This window comes from Scyliorhinus canicula, chromosome 7 (genome assembly GCF_902713615.1).
Source record: "Scyliorhinus canicula chromosome 7, sScyCan1.1, whole genome shotgun sequence".
NCBI classification, from domain to species: Eukaryota; Metazoa; Chordata; class Chondrichthyes; order Carcharhiniformes; family Scyliorhinidae; genus Scyliorhinus; species Scyliorhinus canicula.
In genome coordinates this window covers 131,103,595-131,125,567 of record NC_052152.1, presented here as the reverse complement: position 1 = coordinate 131,125,567, position 21,973 = coordinate 131,103,595, and the positions used below count along the sequence as shown (strand labels likewise).

The 21,973-nt window shown below is 44.4% G+C and overlaps 1 protein-coding gene across 1 annotated transcript in view; it reads right to left on the bottom strand.

The window, feature by feature from the left end:
- Positions 1–21,973, bottom strand: part of LOC119969133 (lysosomal protective protein-like) — a 49,349-nt gene continuing 27,376 nt past the window's right edge. The window contains exons 8-11 of the mRNA XM_038802350.1: positions 15,203–15,278; positions 13,185–13,274; positions 5,574–5,675; positions 1–1,535 (exon numbers count right to left, since the gene is read on the bottom strand). Of these exons, the coding sequence (XP_038658278.1) occupies positions 1,452–1,535; positions 5,574–5,675; positions 13,185–13,274; positions 15,203–15,278 (352 nt within the window). The 3' untranslated portion in view covers positions 1–1,451. The remainder of the gene's footprint in view (positions 1,536–5,573; positions 5,676–13,184; positions 13,275–15,202; positions 15,279–21,973) is intronic.

The following is a 21,973-nucleotide window of genomic DNA, read 5'->3' as shown; positions in this document are numbered from 1 at the left end:
TTTTCTTTTGAAGTATCCTATTCTCTTTTGAAAGCTCCCACTGAATCTGGTTCCACCAGTTGGGAGATGAAATCTAGGCCATTACTTGCTGCTTATTTGGGTTAAAAAAAGCCTTCCACTGACACCTCCTTTACAGAAAAAGAGGACAGGTATAAAAGTAATGTCCCAGAATGAGAAGCTGTTTGCACTCACTGCCATTGCCCGTCTAAAACCTCGAATTTAGTAGAAGTGCAGATTCTTGTGGAGATGCCGACGTTGTGGTCTGTCGCTCACTGCTCAGTCATGGGCCTCACTGTGGATCAACACCCACCCACCGACAGTCAGTGAAATCAATTGAGTTAGTGAAGAGGTCCATTTTTCTGATCTCATCTGTCAGAAACCCCATCAAAAGTTAAGCCTGCACAATGAAGGGTAACTGGATTTTATACTGTGATCTGGATAATAATTACTCCCGAACAATCAATCTGGCCCTGAGGAAATCATTTGATATCCATGCAATATTGTTAAATGTCGCCATTATGACTAATTACTAATTAGAATTTAAAAAACTTATACTCAAACATGCAATTCACCTTGACCCCCGCGGTAAATCCCAATCTTTCTTTACATTTAGTGATTTGATTATCAGTGCTTTCCATTTCCTGGTTGGTGCCTGTGAGGTCTTTTAATCTGAGCAGCTGCTTGGACAGCTTGCGGACATCACTGTAGCTCAATGCTCGGAATCCCCACTAGAGAACGTACAATCCCGATTGCACATTTGGGAGTGTTTTACGTCACTGATAGCCAGATTTCTTTCGTGAGGCTTTCGACAAGGTCAGAACAGCACAGCAGCAAAGGTCTGGAACAGTAAAAGACAAAACCTGAAGCTACCCAAACTCCATTAAGCTCAGGTAGTTGAAATCTTCAGTTTCCTCTAATGGCTCAACATTTGTTGATGGAATCTCCAAGATAGAGGAGTCTGCAGTGCAGTGGAGTGATCAGGGTAACAACCATTCTATTACTCTAGGTTAAAATCAAAATCCACTTTGGTTTCCAAGCTGGGTGCCAGGGACCCAAGAGTTCGTCAGGTTTCAGAATTTGTTTATTTCTTGATTCACTAGATCGTTATTTCTGTTGCTGTGCACTAATAAAGGCATGAAGGCCGGGCCCTAGGAATGTATCCATGATTGCAAGGTGAAACGTGTCCCAGGACTGCACCAATAATTGAAGGCATTCCTTAGGATTGTTTCATATTTACGCAGAAAAGACCTGGTAGTAGAGTGTGTTAGGAGGCAATAACCCTTTAGAAGCAATGTTGGAAGCGGTGTCCCATGAACAGCTCACAGCCCTCAACATCAACTCCTTCCAAATATTGTCTCAGAATACACTTGAAATTCTATTCAGATGTCCACTTGTCCAGCAAAGTGACCTCAATCTTCAGGACTTCTTGTTGCAACTCATACCAGTCGTTTTCAATATGGCTGCTTCAGTAGGAAGCGGCTGAAGAAGGTAAACGAAGCTTCTGGTTTGTCCATTGAAACCATGTGACCTGCTCCCTGCGAATCAAAGATGAAACAAAACCAATGTTGCAAATGCAATGTCTAACTTATTGATATCCACTTTCTTCCTCTTCTAAAAGCGGTCTCCATTTCTGTTGAAGGATCAAACTTGCAAACCCTTGACGTGCACTAATGACCACTCTGCCAAGTGGGAGCCAATTTACATTGAGTATTTTAATACCATAAAACACTCCATGACATGTCACAGGAGTGAACAGATAAAAATTGCTCCGGAGGCAAAGCTTGGGGCGGAACTTTACACCCCACCTCCCCCAAAGGCGGGTCCGGGGGGGGGGGGGAAGAGAACCTGCCCAAATGCTGACACAATTTCTTGCTTGGGCGGTCAGAACCATGGGAGGGAAACACGCCAATTCACCTATTAAAGCCCTCAAGTGGCTCAATCTTTAGGCTGGCGGGAGCAGGTAAGGTGGGGAAGTAACATTTGTATTTTTCCATGTCTTGGGCAGGAAGATGGTGCCTCACACTGAAGCCCCCTCAGATCTCCCCTATCCTCAGACATTGGAGCTCTGTGACACCAAACCCCCGCCATGCGTCCTCTACCCTCCCATCCTCAGGACTTACCTTTTCAAAGGTCCCTGGGTTTAGTCCCAGGCAGAGCACTGCAGTACCAATGTGTGCAGGAGGGTTTCCTGATGCAGTATGTAGATAGGCCAACAAGAGGCGAGGCCATATTGGATTTGGTACTGGGTAATGAACCAGGACAGGTGTTAGATTTGGAGGTAGGTGAGCATTTTGGTGATAGTGACCACAATTCGATTACGTTTACTTTAGCGATGGAAAGGGATAGGTATAAACCGCAGGGCAAGAGTTATTGCTGGGGGAAAGGCAATTATGATGCGATGAGGCAAGACTCAGGATGCATCGCCTGGAGAGGAAAACTGCAGGGGATGGACACAATGGAAATGTGGAGCATGTTCAAGGAACAGCTACTGTGTGTCCTTGATAAGTATGTACCTGCTAGGCAGGGAGGAAGTGGTCGAGTGAGGGAACCATGGGTTACTAAAGCAGTTGAATCACTTGTCAAGAGGAAGAAGGAGGCTTATGTGAAGATGAGACGTGATGGTTCAGTTGGGTCGCTTGAGAGTTACAAGTTAGCTAGGAAGGCTCTAAAGAGAGAGCTTAGAAGAGCCAAGCGAGGATTTGAGAAGTCTTTGGCAGGTAGGATCAAGGATAACCCTAAAGCTTTCTATAGGTATGTCAGGAATAAAAGAATGACTAAGATAAGAGTAGGGCCAGTCAAGGACAGTAGTGGGAAGTTGTGCATAGAGTCCGAGGAGATAGGAGAGGTGCTAAATGAGTATTTTTCGTCAGTATTCACACAGGAAAAAGACAAAGTTGTCGAGGAGAATACTGAAATACAGGCTACTAGACTAGAAGGGCTTGAGGTTCATAAGGAGGAGGTGTTAGCGATTCTGGAAAGTGTGAAAATAGATAAGTCCCCTGGGCCGGATGGGATTTATCCTAGGATTCTCTGGGAAGCTAGGGAGGAGATTGCTGAGCCTTTGGCTTTGATCTTTAAGTCATCTTTGTCTACAGGAATAGAGGACTGGAGGATAGCAAATGTTGTCCCCTTGTACAAGAAGGGGAGTAGAGATAACCCCGGTAACTATAGGCCAGTGAGCCTTACTTCTGTTGTGGGAAAAGTCTTGGAAAGATTTATAAGAGATAGGATGTATAATCATCTGCAAAGGAATAATTTGATTAGAGATAGTCAACATGGTTTTGTGAAGGGTAGGTCGTGCCTCACAAACCTCATTGAGTTCTTCGAGAAGGTGACCAAACAGGTGGATGAGGGTAAAGCAGTTGATGTGGTGTATATGGATTTCAGTAAAGCGTTTGATAAGGTTCCCCACGGTAGGCTATTGCAGAAAATACAGAGGCATGGGATTCAGGGTGATTTGGCAGTTTGGATCAGAAATTGGCTAGCTGATAGAAGACAAAGAGTGGTGGTTGATGGGAAATGCTCTGACTGGTGTCCAGTTACTAGTGGTGTGCCACAAGGATCTGTTTTGGGGCCGTTGCTGTTTGTCATTTTTATAAATGACCTGGAGGAGGGTGTAGAAGGATGGGTGAGTAAATTTGCAGATGACACTAAAGTCGGTGGAGTTGTGGACAGTGCAGAAGGATGTTAGAAGTTACAGAGGGACATAGATAAGCTGCAGAGCTGGGCTGACAGGTGGCAAATGGAGTTTAATGCAGAAAAGTGTGAGGTGATTTATTTTGGAAGGAATAACAGAAAGGCAGAGTACTGGGCTAATGGTAAGATTCTTGGTAGTGTGGACGAGCAGAGAGATCTCTGTGTCCATGTCCATAGATCCCTGAAAGTTGCCACCCAGGTTGAGAGGGTTGTTAAGAAGGCGTACGGTGTGTTAGCTTTTATTGGTAGAGGAATTGAGTTTCGGAGCCATGAGGTCATGTTGCAGTTGTACAAAACTCTGGTACGGCCGCATTTGGAGTATTTTGTGCAGTTCTGGTCACCACATTATAGGAAGGATGTGGAAGCATTAGAAAGGGTACAGAGGAGATTTACAAGAATGTTGCCTGGTATGGAGGGAAGATCATATGAGGAAAGGCTGAAGGACTTGAGGCTGTTTTCGTTAGAGAGAAGGTTAAGAGGTGACTTAATTGAGGCATACAAGATGATCAGAGGATTAGATAGGGTGGACAGTGAGAGCCTTTTTGCTCGGATGGTGATGTCCAGCACGAGGGGACATAGCTTTAAATTGAGGGGAGATAGATATAGGACAGATGTCAGAGGTAGGTTCTTTACTCAGAGAGTAGTAAGGGCGTGGAATGCCCTGCCTGCAACAGTAGTGGACTCGCCAACACTAAACGCATTCAAATGGTCATTGGATAGGCATATGGACGATAAGGGAATAGTGTAGAGGGACTTTAGAGGGGTTTCACAGGACGGCACAACATCATGGGCCGAAGGGCCTGTACTGCGCTGTAATGTTCTATGTACCGCTTCTGCCCACTGCAGCGCTGTGACTGACCGGTAGAAGAGCTGTCAGCCAATCCGATTAGCTGGCGGCTCTCATGGACGGGACTTCCAAGGGTGGATAGAAGTCCTGCCCACTGCCAATCAATGTTCAAGTGAGCATTAAATGACAGTGGGAGTTTGAGTCAACAGCTGCACATTAAGTGCCGACTCAGGATGGCGAGTACCAATTGCTCATCATCCTTAAAATCTTACTCTTGGTGACAGAGGTAATTTTAAAAGTGGACTGGGGAGGAGGGAGCCACCAAGGTTTACGGAAGGAATCCCAAAAATTGGGGTTCAGGCATGTTTGACCTAGACTCCGAGAATTCATGGATCCTGGTGTCAAATGTTGCTAGGGTAAATCTCCCCTGACTGTACACAGGAGGGTCTGACCTGCAGGTAGGACAGGGTATACCCAGAGATAGTTTTTTTTTTTTTAAATTTAGATTACCCAATTATTTTTTCCAATTAAGGGGCAATTTAGTGTGGCCAATCCACCTACTCTGCACATTTTTGGGTTGTGGGGGCGAAACCCACGCAGACACGGGGAGAATGTGCAAACTCCACACAGTGACCCAGAGCCGGGATCGAACCTGGGACCTCGGCGCCGTGAGGCGGTTGTGCTAACCACTAGGCCACCGTGCTGCCCTCACCCAGAGATAGTGATGGTTTGGCTGTAAGATATGATTAGGTGATGATAACCAATTTGTTTCTTGACTTGCTGCTGTCCCAGGAAGTAGGAGAGGTTATGATCTGAAATCGTTGACCTCAATATTAAATCCCAAAAGTTGTTAACTGTCCAATTGAAATATGAGATTCTGTTCCTCAAATTTCCATCTCATCTTCCCTCCCCTTCCCTGGCTCTTTTCCCGTTTATAAACTATTAAATCTCTAACTTCTTCCTGTTCTGACGAAAGGTCATCGGCCCAAAACGTTGTCTCTGCTTCCCCTTCCACGGTGCTGCCCGACCTGTTGAGTATTTCCAGCATTTCTTGCTTTTATTTATTATTCATGCCGTTATGAAGCCATACCTTTACTGTCAGGAGAGCAAGGTTGCCAAACTCCTTGACAAATCCTCCCACCTGATCACCATTGCCATCATTATACAGCCAGGTCCGACGGTTCACTGTCACCTGAGGGGAAAATAAAACAGACGCACACAGATGAGACCGAGCTTCGAACACAATATACCCCAAAAGGCAGCAGCACCAACTCTCCACCACTCCACTCTCCTCAGCAATGCAGGTCCTGCAACACATTGTGAATGTCAGAAGATCGAGATACTGCCTTATGCAGACTTTTCTTCTCATAAGGTTTGTTTTGCACAGATTCAAGAGAGATTCCAAAATCCACAGCTTTTTCCTTCACCTGCAAACAATAGCCATAAAACCACAAAGCCGGCATCATCTAACTGCATTATTTGAATCATCATTACTCATGGTGCAATCATGCCTGCCTTGCATCAAAATCACAGAATCCTTGCTGTTCAGAAGGAGGCCATTTGGCCCATCAAGTCTGCACTGGCTCTCTGAAGTCCCCACTGTCCTGCCTAATCCCCGTAACCATGCACACTCTTTCTTCTCAGATAGCAATCCAATTCCCTTTTGAATACCTCAATCGAATCTGCCTCCACGACCCACTCAGTAAGTTCGTTCCAGGCTCCTATCACCCTCAGGGTGAAAAACCCTGGATCACTTTTACTCCTTTTGCCAATTATTTTGAATCTGTGCCCTCTAAATTTTGATGCTCTCTGGAGAGGTAACAGTTTATCACCATTTATCCTGTCCGTGTTCCTCAGGATCCTGAATATCTCTGTAATTGCTCTGTTTAATAAAGAAGCAATGTGGTTTACAAAGCAAGAGCTTTAATTTGTTTGAATAAACTTCTATGTATTTCCATGGAGCAAACTTGATATATTCTTCATACGGAGCTGCTAAAGTAATAATCTCATGGGCATGAATTTTCCAGCCATTGGCCACGCTCATTTGGCATGCCTAGAAGCGGGAAATGCGCATCCGGTTTTGTCGGCTCTGGAACGTGATTTCACAGTGGCTGGCCAAATAACAGGCAAATTTTCTGTTCGATTGGTCCCTAATGGACTAAATTGCCAGCTTGTCGGCGAATGCACTTCCGACTCTCAGGCTGAAACAATGCGTGAGTTGCGGCGACGCGGGAAGTCCGCCCGATATCTTTTCACGCGCTTCTGGGTTGAGCGTGCACCCTCGCAATGTAATGTTCTGGCCCCGATCTGAATCAGATTGTGCTTCTAATGAGTGAATCCAGTCTCACGATTCTGTATAACCTCTGCTAACGTATCCAACATTTAAATAGTGACTTCAACACTAACCTGCCAATTCTGGGTATGCTAACACAGATTCACTGCTGTTCCCTCACAACTTTTATTCAGCAAGAAAATATTATTGAGAGACTGGGTTAACTCTGGTGTCATAAGGCAAGTGACAGAGCCGGACAATAATAAACCAGAATTCCAGTTTTCTTTCTGTGCCTGGTCTCCATTTGGAATGAGTGAATTCAGAGCTTCCATACAGCACAAGAGATGATTATTTTGCCCGTTGCAACTGTGCCAAGTGTTTCAAAGAGCCAAGTGTTTCAAATTGACCCATTTCCACCATATTTTCTTTCCAAGTATATTCCCAAATCCAATCAAGTTCTTTTTTAAAAAAAAATAAACACTTTATTGAGGTATTTTTTGGCACTGTAACAGCAGCAATAGAAACAATGTACATGAAAATATAAACATAGTGCAAATACCACCTCCCTCACCAACAGGTCCCACCATTAATTAACCCCCTAATCTACGCTAACCTAACCCCACCCCCCCCCCCACACGATTAATTCTCCGCGAAGAAGTTGATGAACAGTTGCCACCTCTGGGCGAACCCCAACAGTGACCCTCTCAAGGCAAAATTAATTTTCTCCAAACAGAGAAAGCTTGCCATGTCCGATAGCCAGATCTCCGAATTTGGGGGCTTTGAGTCCCTTCATGCTAATAGTATCCATGCTACCAGGGAAGCATAGGCCAGAACGTCTGCCTCTTTCTCCTCCTGGATTCCCGGGTCTTCTGACACCCCGAAAATTGCCACCTCTGGACTCAGTGCCACCCTGGTTTTTAATACCTTGGACATGATATCTGCAAACCCCTGCCAAAATCCCCTAAGCTTCGGACATGCCCAGAACAGGTGGACATGGTTCGCTGGTCCGCCCGCACATTTTGCGCACCTGTCTTCCACCCCAAAGAATCTGCTCATCCAGGCCACTGTCATGTGGGCCCGGTGAACGACCTTGAATTGAATCAGGCTGAGTCTGGCACAAGTTGCGGTCACGTTGACTCTACTCAACGCATCCGCCCAAAGGCCTTCCTCTATCTTTTCCCCCAGCTTCTCCTCCCACTTTCGCTTCAGCTCCTCGGTCTGCGTCTCCTCTGACCCCATAAGTTCTTTGTAAATGTCAGAAACGCTCCCCTCACCTATTCATTCTCTGGAAACTACCCTGTTCTGAATCCTCCTTAGCGGCAGGAGTGGGAAGGTTGCTACCTGTCTACATCCAATCAAGTTCTAACTGTGGTTTGCACTCTAGCCTCAAAATATCAGAAGTTCCAATTGTAAGGGCCGTTCCTGTTGATTCCCATTGTTCCTATTTCTTTTATTTTGTCTTTATAATTTTTGGTCTATGGGTCATTAATGGAGATAGACCTTTAAGTTAAAGTATCAAAATAGTACACTGTTATATTGTTTTGTACTTTGGGCAGAAGAACCCAGACTTTATGGCACCCAAAAGATGGGACGGGTCTGTTTTGATGGGTTAGGTGATGGCCAATGGATTGGCCAGGGACAGTATTCTGCCGGGCAACCAATAGTGATTGCTTCCTGTTAGGTGGGCTTTCAGAGAGAACCCAGGAGAAGCCACTGGATGCTCAAGGTGGAAGCAGCACTCTCTCCCTCTACTCTGCTGCTTACCGTCTGAGGAGAAGCTTCTGGACCTTGAAAGAAGCTGTCTCTCTCTCTCTCTCTCGTGCCTATTTATGGGAGTCCACAGTGAAAACTATTACAAACTGAAAGAAAAGATAACATCTATCTGAAAACATGTTTCAGAGTAGCATGGTGGTTAGCATCACGGTAGCATGGTGGTTAGCATCAATGCTTCACAGCTCCAGGGTTCCATGTTCGATTCCCGGCTGGGTCACTGTCTGTGTGGAGTCTGCACGTCCTCCCCGTGTGTGCGTGGGTTTCCTCCGGGTGCTCCGGTTTCCTCCCACAGTCCAAAGATGTGCGGGTTAGGTGGATTGGCCATGCTAAATTGCCCGTAGTGTAAGGTTAATGGGGGGATTGTTGGGTTACGGGTATACAGGTTACGTGGGTTTAAGTAGGGTGATCATTGCTCGGCACAACATCGAGGGCCAAAGGGCCTGTTCTGTGCTGTACTGTTCTATGTTCTATGTTCTATGTATCTGAAAACCTAGGCTGCTGAAACTAACTAGAAGTTGTCCATCTGAAACAAAGACGCTTATCCTTTTACTTTAATCATTATTTTACATCCCTCTTTCCCTCTGTGTTTGTGTGCACATATGGATATATAGGGGGTGGGGCTAGTAAAAAGGGGGGTATTAAAGATTAGATAGTAGTTAACCAGTTCATTTGTTGCCTATTTAATTATAGTTACCATGCTACAACCCAGGAGGCCATTCAGCCTGTTGTGTCCATGCAGGCTTTTGGCAGGAGCAACTCGGCTTGAATCATTTCCCCACCCTTTTGTCACTGCCCTGCAAATTTTCTTTCTTCAGTCGCTTATCTAATTCCATGTGAAGCCACATTTGAGTCTACCTCCACCACACACTCAGGCCATCAACTCCCAGATCCTAACCACTCATAGGGTGAAAACTATTTCCTCATGGTAATTTTTTTTTGCCAATTATCTTAAATCAGCGTCTTCTGCTTTTCGACCTTCTGTCAATGGGTAAAGTTTCTCCCATATCTACTCTGTCCGGATCCCTCATGATTTTGAACACTTCTATCAAATCTCCGCCCAACCTATTCTTCTTTAAGGGAACAGTCGCAGTTTCTCCCATCTACCCTCACAGCCCAAGTCCTCAGCCCTGGCATCATTCCCACAAATCTTTTCTGCACTTTCTGTAAAGCCTTCCCATCCGTACTGAAGTACTCTGCCCAGAATTGGATAAAATACTCCAGTTGAACCAGTGTTTTATAAAGGTTCACCATAACCTCCTTGCTTTTGCACGACATGGGCTGTTTAGCACACTGGGCTAAATCGCTGGCTTTGAAAGCAGACCAAGCAGGCCAGCAGCACAGTTCGATTCCTGTAACAGCCTCCCTGAACAGGTGCCGGAATGTGGCGACTAGGGGCTTTTCACAGTAACTTCATTTGAAGCCTACTCGTGACAATAAGCGATTTTCATTTCACATGCCTATTTTGCAAGTATCCTACATGCCTTTTCACTTACTCAACCTGCCCTTCCCTCTTCAATGAATTTTGCACCCCCCAGGTCTCTTTGTTCCTGTCCCCTTTTAGATTTGTGCCATTTATTTTATATTGCCTCTCCTCACACATCCAAATAAAAGGTACTATTTCACACTTCCCTGCATTAAATTTAATTTGCCATGTGGCAATCCATGTCCCCTTGAAATCTATCACCATTCCTTCACAGTTTTACTTCCAAGTATTGTGCCATCTGAGATCATTGCTCTACCTCCCGCTGCCTTGGGAAAGTTGGCAGCATAATCAAAGACTTGTCGTATGAGGAATGGTTGAGGACTCTGGGTCTGTACTTGTTGGAGTTTAGAAGGATGAGGGGGGGATCTTATTGAAACTTATAGGCATGGATAGAGTGGACGTGGAGAGGATGTTTCGACTTGTAGGAGAAACTAGAACCAGAGGACATTATCTCAGACTAAAGGGATGATCCTTTAAAACAGAGATGGGGAGGAATTTCTTCAGCCAGAGGGTGGTGAATCTGTGGAACTCTTTGCCGCAGAAGGCTGTGGAGGCCAATTCACTGAGTGTCTTTAAGACGGAGATAGATAGGTTCTTGATTAATAAGGGAATCAGGGGTTATGGGGAGAAGGCAGGAGAATGGGATGAGAAAATATCAGCCGTGATTGAATGGCGGAGCAGACTCGATGGGCTGAGTGGCCTAATTCTGCTTCTATATCTTATGGGTTATTCTCTCTTCCAACCTCTTCCATCGGGCAGAAGATACAAAAATTTGAGAACTCGCACCAACAGCTTCAAAAACAGCTTCTTCCCCGCTGTCACCAGACTCCTGAATGACCCTCTTAAGGACTGAACTGATTTTTCTACGCATCTTCTCTACTGTAGCACCATATACTGTATACTTCACCTGCTTACTATGTCTATATATTTTCATTATATATCCTCGTGTATTTATCATATTTTCTATGTTTTCATGTGTGGAGCAATCTGCCTGGACTTTATGCAAAACAGTACTTTTCACTGTACCTCAGTACACATGACAATAAATCCAAATGTAGATAAGAAAAGCAGGGGTCCCAATGGAACCTCACATTTGCTCAGTTTGAAAAACAACCGGTCATTATTGCTCTCGGTTTTTTGTCATGCAATTAACCTGGTATGTTTGCTGCCATTTTTCCTTTCATTCCATGGGCTTCAAGTTTGTCAGCAAGCCTATTACATGACACACTACCATGACACACACCTTTTGGGAATCCAACCAATTTGCCTCCATCAACTGTCTCTTATAAAAACTCAATCAAGTTGTTAAACATGATTTGCTCTTAACCAATTGGAGTTGCTTTTCTTTAGGAAATCCACATTTGTCCAAATGAATGTAGTTCTGGGTTATAATTTCTAAAAGCTTTGCCACCACCAAGGTTAAACCAACTGCCCTGTAGTTGCCCAGTTTATCCGTTCACCCTGCTTTAAACAAATGTACAACATGTGCAATTCTCTAGTCCTCTTACACCACCCCGCTATCTGAGAAGGATTGGAAGATCGTCCCTCTGCAATTTCCACCCTTACTGACTGGGACTGTCACCTTGCAAGGTGAATAATGCTTGTTTAGCTGAAACACGCCTACCATGTGAACACCTTGTATGGTAGAACAGTTCTTTGTACTTTGCACTACTAAATCAGTCATGGGCATAGAGGGTGGGGGAAACAGGAATGGTGTCGGTAGTGCAATCGTAGCTTTCGTAGTCTATTTTGGAGTTTTTCTTTGGGGTCACGGCTGTTAAATCACGTAGATGAAAAATTCCACACACATTAAATAATCTGTATGATGCCTCTATCTGAGCCATGCACAAGATACTGCATCTCCTTGATCTTTGCATATCCCTCAGTCCTTTTGCATATTCAGCTGTGTGTGAAGTGTCACTCGCAACCACGAGTATTTTTTTCAATACTTAAGACGGCATATGAATTAGAAACAGGAGTAGGCCACTCGGCCCCTCAAGCCTGCTCTGCCATTCAATGTGATCATGGTTGACCTGATTGTAACCTCAACCCCAAATTCCTGCCTACCCCCAATAACCTTTCACTCCTTGGTGATCAAGAATCTATCCAGCTCTGCCTTAAAAATATTCAAAGACTCTACTTTCACCGCCTTTTGAGGAAGAGAGTTCCACAGACTCACGACCCTCAAGAGAAAAAAATCTTCACTCATCTCCGCCTTAAGTGAGTAGCCCCTTATTTTTAACAGTGGCCCCTAGTTCTAGATTCTCCCACAATAAGGAACACACGCTCCCTATCCACCCTGTCAATACCCCTCAGGATCTTAAAGGTTTTGATCAAGTCACCTCTTACTCTTCTAAACTCCAGTGGATCCAAACCTAACCTCTCCAACCATTCCTCATAAGACAACCCGTCCATTCCTGGTATTAGTCTGGTATACCATCTCTGAACTGCTTCTAATGCATTATATTAAATAAGGAGACCAACAATGTACACAGCACTCCAGATGTCTCACCAAAATATTGTGTACATAATCCCCCTACTTTTGTAATTAATTCCCCTCACAATAAACAACAACATAATTTTAGTGGTTAGGTTTAAAATTGACCTGTTATGAATGTTGGAGAAAAGGACATTTTAACAAGCTAACGGTTGATATAGTTAGTGTTCTGGCATGAAATAGACATTATCAGGATTAAATAGTGAGTTCTTGATTGATCCTGTTAATTTCCCTTTTGCAAACAGAGTGTGTCTTGTCATCCTTTTAAAGAAATTCCATTCGGATGATCACAATGGACTATGATTAAACTTCAGTTAATTTCATATTTTTAATGCTGCAGTATGAACATTACAATAGCTCTGTTGCATAAATCGGAACATTTTCATTGTAAATTTTGAGGGCAGTTTATGGGATTTAGTTTTAAAGAATCGGGAAATCTGCAAATCTGCACTGTTCTCTCTCAGGCTCTTCCTTCCTATCTCCCACTGTTAGGGTGAAATCATTCAAGAATTAAATAAAGCTTTTTCCCCAATTTGCTTTAATGAATTTTGATTCTTTGTCACATTATTGCACACCAGTGTTGTGAAAGTACTAGTATGCACATGCAGAGAGCTCAAAAAGCCACTCACGTCGGATACTGCAAACAAGCTGCAGAATATAGAAAAAAAAAGCTCACCTTCTGTTGGAGAGACTCCACAAACCACTCGTTTCCCAGGAAATTACAGGCCATGTCCACATCTCCATTATAAACCAGGATCTGGTACTGCTGTCACCGGAAATGCAGCCAAATTGATACAGGAGCAAAAAGACCCAAATTAACATTCAATTCAGAGGGATTGGGAAGTACTTGATCACAGGCTGAGAGTTAATAGACAAGTCACCCGAAACGCCACAGGATTGAGCACATAATCCTGCAATACAGAGATAACTGCATTGTCAGAGGTGCCATAATTCAGACAAGGTATTAAACAAATGCTCTGTCTGCCCTCTCAGGATCTCCCTGTCATCCAAGGAACAGTAGTTTGGGGGGGGGGGGGGGGGGGGGGGGGCATGTCCTGGCCAATATTTACCCCTCCATCATTGGAGTACATTATTGGGTCAGTATCATGTTGCTGCTTGTTGAATCTTGCTGTGCACACATTGACTGCTGTGTTTCCTGATGTTACAACGCTAAGTACACATCTAACCCACTGCACTGGTTGCAAAGTCCAGTTGGACATCCTGTGCTTGTGAAAAGTGTTATAAGAATGCTCACTGAATGGTAAGTGCATTCTTGCATGAGGGGCACCAGCAAGAAATACTGATCATTTTTTAGAATTAGAACAGTACAGCACAGAACAGGCCCTTCGGCCCTCAATGTTGTGCCGAGCAATGATCACCCTACTCAAGCCCACGTATCCACCCTATACCAGTAACCCAACTTTAGTCTGTTTTATTATGAAAGCCAGCCACCATGATGGGGTTGTTTACCCAGTTGATTGGAACTTCAATATTCCAGGCTCCGTGATCACTAAAATATCACATTCCCAATTTTAACCATTCCATTATTACGAGATGCCACACAGTAACCAGGAAGGGAGAAAAACATTTCTCGATTAGAAAGCTTGAAGGAGAATCAGAGGCGCTCGCCCAGCAGCCACTGGGCTGTAAATAGTTCACAGCAGAGATATTAAACAATACAATCAAGCTTCACCTCCTCAAAATCCCAAACCAGTGTGATGTGATGAATGTAGAACTTTCAGATGTATTATTGGTATTTGGTACAGTGAGTGTTAGAAGCCTGGGTTAGTAGCGCTTTAAAGAATCCTGGTTTGAAAGTGTGGGAGCTAGGGATGCAATTGAAGCATCGTAAAAAGCTTTGGCTAATGCAGTTTTGTTTGGATTAAGCAGGGTTCCCTATGGAGTTAATTAGATTCAGCTTGGTACAGTGATGTCATTACTGGATGGAGTTAAGGTATCAGGTATTTTTCAGAAAAACAGAGTTTCAGTTGAGTTTTAGATGGAGATATGAGGAGAGGTCACGCATTTTGCTCTCATTGTAGTTCAGTTAAAGATATGTCTATAGATAGATTAGCAATTTATTTCCAAGCAGTTCAGACTTGTCTGACTAGAAGGGGAGCTAAAACAAACTGAAGCAGCTTCTTAAGAAATACAGCGAGAGTTTCTGCATGATTCTGACAGTCAGGACTTTTCCTTAAGGTCTCTTTCTCATTGTGCAGACATCATGAACAGATATTCCTGAGTGCTAATTGTATTTAACAGTGGATTGGAAGCAGAGAGCATTTCTTTTTGTTGTTTGAATGGGAATAAAGATAGCAGAGCAGTTAAGGGTTATTGTGACTGTATTCACTATACTGGTTAGCATTGTCTAAGGGATCATTCTAAGTTACTTTCCTGAATGATGTTAAAGATATTTTAATACTGTGTTAGAATAGTTTGTTTTAATATACCATATCCCTATTTTGTGTGAAATCACTCCTGGAGCGAGGTATCCTTTCCTCACAGTCTTTCAAAATTAAAAAAAAAAAATGATGTTGCTGTCCAGTATCGTAGCCACCGTTGGGGTATGGTCTGTGATCATAATAATTACATGATTAAACCAGTGTTATAGATGATTAAAACATGCACAGTTTCTAGAAGTTAGTCGCCAACAGGAATAAAAGAGAGGAGTAGAAGGAACAATGTTTCAATTACCCTGGCAGCCAGCAGTTTCAGATATTGATTCTTCATATCACTGTAGAGGGGCCGATAAAGCAGTTTCACAGTTGCACTAGAGAAGAGTAAAGACAAACAAGAGAACAATTAAAAGTAATCCAGTTCTTCAAAAATTTAAGACGGCATACTTACAAATATCACAACATTCCTGCAAATTAAGACTTCCCAGAAAAGCCTTTTCCCTATCTCAACTCCAGGAAAACTTTACGACTCTTGCCAAAGATATTTTTTATTAATGTACAGGAATAGAATTAGAACATAGAACATTACAGCGCAATACGGGCCCTTCGGCCCTCGATGTTGCGCCTACCCGTGAAACCATCTGAAGCCTATCTGACCTACACTATTCCATTTTCATCCATATGCCTATTCAGTGACCACTTAAATGCCCTTAAATTTGGCGAGTCTACTACTGTTGCAGGCAGGGCGTTCCACACCGAGTAAAGAAACTGCTGCTGACATCTGTCCTATATCTACCACCCCTCAATTTAAAGCTATGTCCCCTCGTGTTGGTCATCACCATCCGAGGAAAAAGACTCTCACTGTCCACCCTATCTAACCCTCTGACTATCTTATATGTCTCTATTAAGTCACCTCTAGCCTTCTCCTCTCTAACGAAAACAACCTCAAGTCTCTGAGCCTTTCCTCGTAAGATCTTCCCTCCATACCAGGCAACATCCTAGTAAATCTCCTCTGAACCCTTTCCAAAGCTTCCACATCCTTCCTATAATGTGGTGACCAGAACTGCACGCAGTACTCCAGGTGCGGCCGCACCAGAGTTTTGTACAGCTGCAGCATGACCTCGTGGCTCCGAAACTCAATCCCCCTACTGATAAAGGCTAGCACACCATATGCCTTAACAGCCCTATTAACCTGGGTGGCAACTTTCAGGGATTTATGTACCTAGATGCCGAGATCTCCCTGTTCATCTACACTACCAAGAATCTTGCCATTAGCCCAGTACTCTGCATTCCTGTTACTCCTTCCAAAGTGAACCACCTCACACTTTTCTGCATTAAACTCCATCTGCCACCTCTCAGCCCAGCCCTGCAGTTTATCTATATCCCTCTGTAACCTATAACATCCTTCAGCGCTATCCACAACTCCACCGACTTTCGTGTCATCTGCAAATTTACTAACCCATCCTTCTACACACTCTTCCAGGTCATTTATAAAAATGACAAACGGCAGTGGCCCCAAAACAGATCCTTGCGGTACACCACTAGTAACTGAAGTCCAGGATGAACATTTGCCATCAACCACCACCCTCTGTCTTCTTTCAGCTAGCCAATTACGGATCCAAACCGCTAAATCACCTTCAATCCCATACTTCCGTATTTTCTGCAATAGCCTACCGTGGGGAACCTTATCAAACGCCTTACTGAAATCCATATACACCACATCAACCGCTTTACCCTCATCCACCTGTTTGGTCACCTTCTCAAAAAACTCAATAAGGTTTGTGAGACATGACCTACCCTTCACAAAACCGTGTTGACTATCGCTAATCAACTTGTTCTTTTCAAGATGAAGTTAGGAACCCTATCTCTTATAACCTTTTCCAACATTTTACCCACAACCGAAGTAAGGCTCACAGGTCTATAATTACCAGGGTTGTCTCTACTCCCCTTCTTGAACAAGGGGACAACATTTGCTATCCTCCAGTCTTCCGGCACTATTCCTGTCGACAAAGACGACATAAAGATCAAGGACAAAGGCTCTGCAATCTCCTCCCTGGATTCCCAGAGAATCCTAGTATAAATCCCATCTGGCCCAGGGGACTTAGCAATTTTGGAAAGTGTAAAAATAGATAACACCTCCTCCTGTGAACCTCAATCCCATCTAGCCTGGTCGACTGTACCCGAGTATTCTCCTCGACAACATTGTCTTTCTCCAGTGTAAACACTGACAAAAAATATCCATTTAACGCTTCCCCTATCTCCTCTGATTCCACACAAAACTTTCCACTACTATCCTTGATTGGTCCTAATCTTACTCTAGTCATTCTTTTGTTCCTGATATACCTATAGAAAGCCTTAGGGTTTTCCTTGATCCTATCCGCCAACGACTTTTCGTGTCCTCTCCTCGCTCTTCTTAACTCTCCCTTTAGGTCCTTCCTGGCTAACTTGTAACTCTCAAGTGCCCTAACTGAGCCTTTATGTCTCATCCTAACATAAGCCTTCTTCTTCCTCTTGACAAGTGCTTCAACTTCCTTAGTAAACCTCGGTTCCCTTGCTCGACAACTTCCTCCCTGCCTGACAGGTACATACTTATCAAGGACACGCAGTAGCTGTTCCTTGAAAAAGCTCCACATTTCGATTGTACCCATCCCCTGCCGTTTCCTTCCTCATCCTATACATCCTAAATCTTGCCGAATATCATAATTGCCTTTCCCCCAGCTATAATTCTTGCCTTGCGGTATATACCTATCCCTGCCCATCGCTAAAGTAAACATAACCGAATTGTGATCACTATCACCAAAGTGCTCACCTACATCTAAATCTAACACCTGGCTGGGTTCATTACCCAGTACCAAATCCAATGTGGCCTCGCCCCTTGTTGGCCTGTCTACATACTGTGTCAGAAAACCCTCCTGCACACACTGCACAAAAACTGACCCATCTAAAGTACTCGAACTATAGTATTTCCAGTCAATATTTGGAAAGTTAAAATCCCCCTTAAAACTACCCTGTTACTCTCGCTCCTGTCGAGAATCATCTTTGCAATCCTTTCCTCTACATCTCTGGAACTATTCGGCGGTCTATAGACAACTCCCAACAGGGTGACCTCTCCTCTCCTGTTCCTAACCTCGGCCCATACTACCTCAGTAGAAGAGTCCTCAAACGTCCTTTCTGCCGCTGTAATACTTTCCTTGATTAACAATGCCACACCCCCCCCCTCTTTTACCATCTTCTCTGTTCTTACAGAAACATCTAAATCCTGGAATCTGCAACAACCATTCCTGTCCCTGCTCTACCCATGTCTTCGAAATCGCCACAACATCGAGATCCCAGGTACCAACCCATGCTGCAAGCTCACCCACCTTATTCCGGATGCTCCTGGCGTTGATGTAGACACACCTCAAACCAGCATCTTGCTTGCCGGTGCCCTCTTTCGAACTTTTAACCCTATCCCTGACCTCACTACTCTCAACATCCTGTACACTGGGACTACAATTTAAGTTCCTATCCCCCTGCTGAATTAGTTTAAACCACCCCGAAGAGCACTAGCAAATCTCCCCCCCCCAGGATATTGGTACCCCTCTGGTTCAGGTGAAGACCATCCTGTTTGTAGAGGTCCCACCTACCCCAGAATGAGCCACAATTATCCAGGAAACCAAAACCCTCCCTCCTGCACCATCCCTGTAGCCACGTGTTCAACTCCTCTCTCTCCTTATTTCTCACTTCGCTAGCACGTGGCACGGGTAACAACCCAGAGATAACAACTCTGTTTGTTCTAGCTCTCAGCTTCCATCCTAGCTCCCTGAATTTCTGTCTCAAATCCCCATCTCTCTTCGTACCTATGTCGTTGGTACTACGACTTGGGGCTGCTCCCCCTCCCCCTTAAGGATCCCAAAAACACGATCAGAGACATCACGAACCCTGGCACCTGGGAGGCAACACACCAACTGTGAGTCTCTTTCGTTCCCACAGAACCTCCTGTTTGTTCCTCTAACTATGGAGTCCCCAATGACAAGTGTTCTGTTCCTCTTCTCCCGTCCCTTCTGAGTAACAGGGACAGACTCTGTGCCAGAGACCTGTGCCCCATTGCTTATCCCTGGTAAGTCGTTCCCCCCAAAAGTATCCAAAACGGTATACTTGTTATTGAGGGGAACGACCACAGGGGATCCCTGCACTGCCTGCCGGTTCCCTCTCGTTCCCCTGACGGTAACCCATCTACCTTCTTCCTTTACCCGAGGTGTGACTACCTCCCTATAACTCCTCTCAATAAACCCCTCCGCCTCCCGAATGATCCGATGTTCATCCAGCTCCAGGTCCCTGACGCGGTTCTCGAGGAGCTGGAGTTGGGTGCACTTCCCGCAGATGTAGTCAGCAGGGACACTCGAGGTGACCCTTTCCTCCCACATTCTGCAGGAGGAACATTCAATTAATAAAGACAATTTATCAAAATTAACCCGCCCATCTGGAAACCAACAGGATTGGGTGGAATACTTGCTTTCTATTGTCCAATTTTACTTGCCACCCAGAGAGCTAGATATCCCATGGAATTCCTGTCCGGTGGACTGGGTTACAATTACCCCAATCCGCCAGCCAATAAGTAGAGAAAGAGAATTCTCAAGGCACCGTGCTCGTCTTGCGTGGTATCCCAATCCCAAATGGACAGATATCAGGTGACCTCACAGTCCCTGTGGACACTCCTAGGCTGGGATCATCTGCCCCTGGAGTCTGCAGATTGCAGTTAAAAAATCTAAAGACTACACATTAAAGTTTAAATTGGCTTTTGTATAAGGCTGGGCCATGACCGCTGAAAGAGCATTTATGGATTAAGAGGATAAGAGTGATACAGTAGTTAGAATAAGTGAATGTGTAAAACTGTGAAAATAGATTTCAATGTCGGAAAGTGCGAGGTAAACCACTGTGAACCTGAAAAGGATGGAACTGGGGACTTCCTAAATCATAGAATTTACAGTGCAGAAGGAGGCCATTCAGCCTATCAAGCCTGCACCGCCCCTTGGAAAGAGCACCCTACTTTAAGCCCACGCCTCCACCCTATCCCCATAACCCAAACTAACCTTTTGGACACTAAAGGAGCAATTTAGCATGGCCAATCCACTGAACCTACACATCTTTGGACTGTAGGAGGAACTGGATGAATTCCATGCAGACATGGGGAGAAAGTTAAAGTTCCACACAGTCACCCGAGGCCGGAATTGAACCCGTGACTCTGGAGCTGAGAGGCAGTAGTTCTAACCACTGTGCCACCCCGGTGAAAATGGTGAAAAGCTAAAAACAGTGGAAATCCTAAAAGGCTTGGTGGGGGCAGGTCCAGACTCTCATCATTAAAACGTCACAAAGAAGTGCCAATAATAATCAGAATGTCTAAAGGAATGCTGACCTTAATATCTAGATGAATAGATTACAATGGGGGCAGAAGGTCTGCTACAGTGATACACAACTTTGGTTAGACCACATATGGAGGACTGAGAGCAGATCTAGGCACCAAAGCTGAGGAAGGATATACTGGAAGGAATTCACTGTAGATTTACTGCAAGGTTACGTGGACTTTAAGAGTTAACTTATGAGGAGAGATCACACAAACCAGGATTGCATTTGTTAGATTTAGAAGACTAAGGGTGATATGATTGAAGTTTCAACATATTAAGGGAAATAAGAACATGGGGTAGATAGAGAACAACTATTTTCGCTGTTTGGGGAGACTAGTCATGGTCAAGAAATTAGAGCTAGGCCTTCCAGTAGTGAAGGTAGGAAACATTTCCACTATATATTTATATATATATATATATATAAAATAGAGAGAGAGAGGGCAGCACGCTAGCATAGCGGTTAGCACAGTTGCTTCACAGCTCCAGGGTCCTAAGATCCGGCTTGGGCCACTGTCTGTGCGGAGTCTGCACATTCTCCCTGTGCCTACATAGGTTTCCTCCGGTTTCCTCCCACAGTACAAAGATGTGCAGGTTAGGTGGATTGGCCATGATAAATTGCCCTTAGTATCCAAAAAGGTTAGGTAGGTTACTGGGATAGGGTGAAGGTGTGGGCTTGGGTAGGGTGCTCTTTCCAAGGGCCGGTGCAGATTTGATGGGCTGAATGGCCCCCTTCTGCACTGTAAATTCTTTGATTCTATCACAAACTCTCTCCCACAACACTAATTAATGCTAGGTCAACTATTCATTCCAAATCAGAGATGGATTTTTGTTCCAAAGATATTCAGGGATTCAGAGAATACATGGAGTTGGATCGCAGTTCAGCTATGATCTCAATGAATAGCAGTACAGGATGGAGAGGCTGAATGGCCGCCTCCTGTTCCTATGTTTCCAAATGTTGAACCATCAGCACCTCGCATCCTCCCTCAGACACTGCACCAGGCAAAACAAGAAGAATGATATTACAGGGTAATAATCTTTCTCGCACATCAGCAGGAACAAGTCAGGCTGCGGGAGTTGGTTGCACAAAAGTTGAATTCACGTGGAATAACTGTACGATAAGTGTGATGATATGATATCAATTTGACACCAACTCCAGGGCATCAGAGGGAAAGCAGAACCTGGCAGCGCATCAGAGTCTGAGAAATGTACAGCATGGGAAGCAAATTCTTAGAACTGGCAAGAATTATTCGCTGAAGGATCATACTCATGTGATTTCAGAAGCATTTGATAAACCTCCCCAAGAAGTGACTAGAGACCAAGGTGAAAGCTAGCAGGGTCTAGCTGTAATTTTGGATAAATGGAGAGATAACAATTCTGCTTTTATGAACGATGGATATTTTATGGTATTAGTGGAGGCCCTCCCATTAGCCTGTCCTTGGTCCTCAGTATTTTTGATTTATTACCTCAGTGTGGGTGCAGAGTAAGGCTGTGAATGATGCTTTGCTGTGTGGGAAAAGAGCAATGTTGAAAGCAGCAACAGTAATCACACAAAGCCAGACATACCAGTAGATTATACAGAAGTGGAAAAGGATTAATGCACAACACCAAACACTTGTTCTGTCATGCAGCAGAATGTGTCAAGTCAAACCGAATAATAGGATGTGCAAGTAGATCCACAGGGGGCA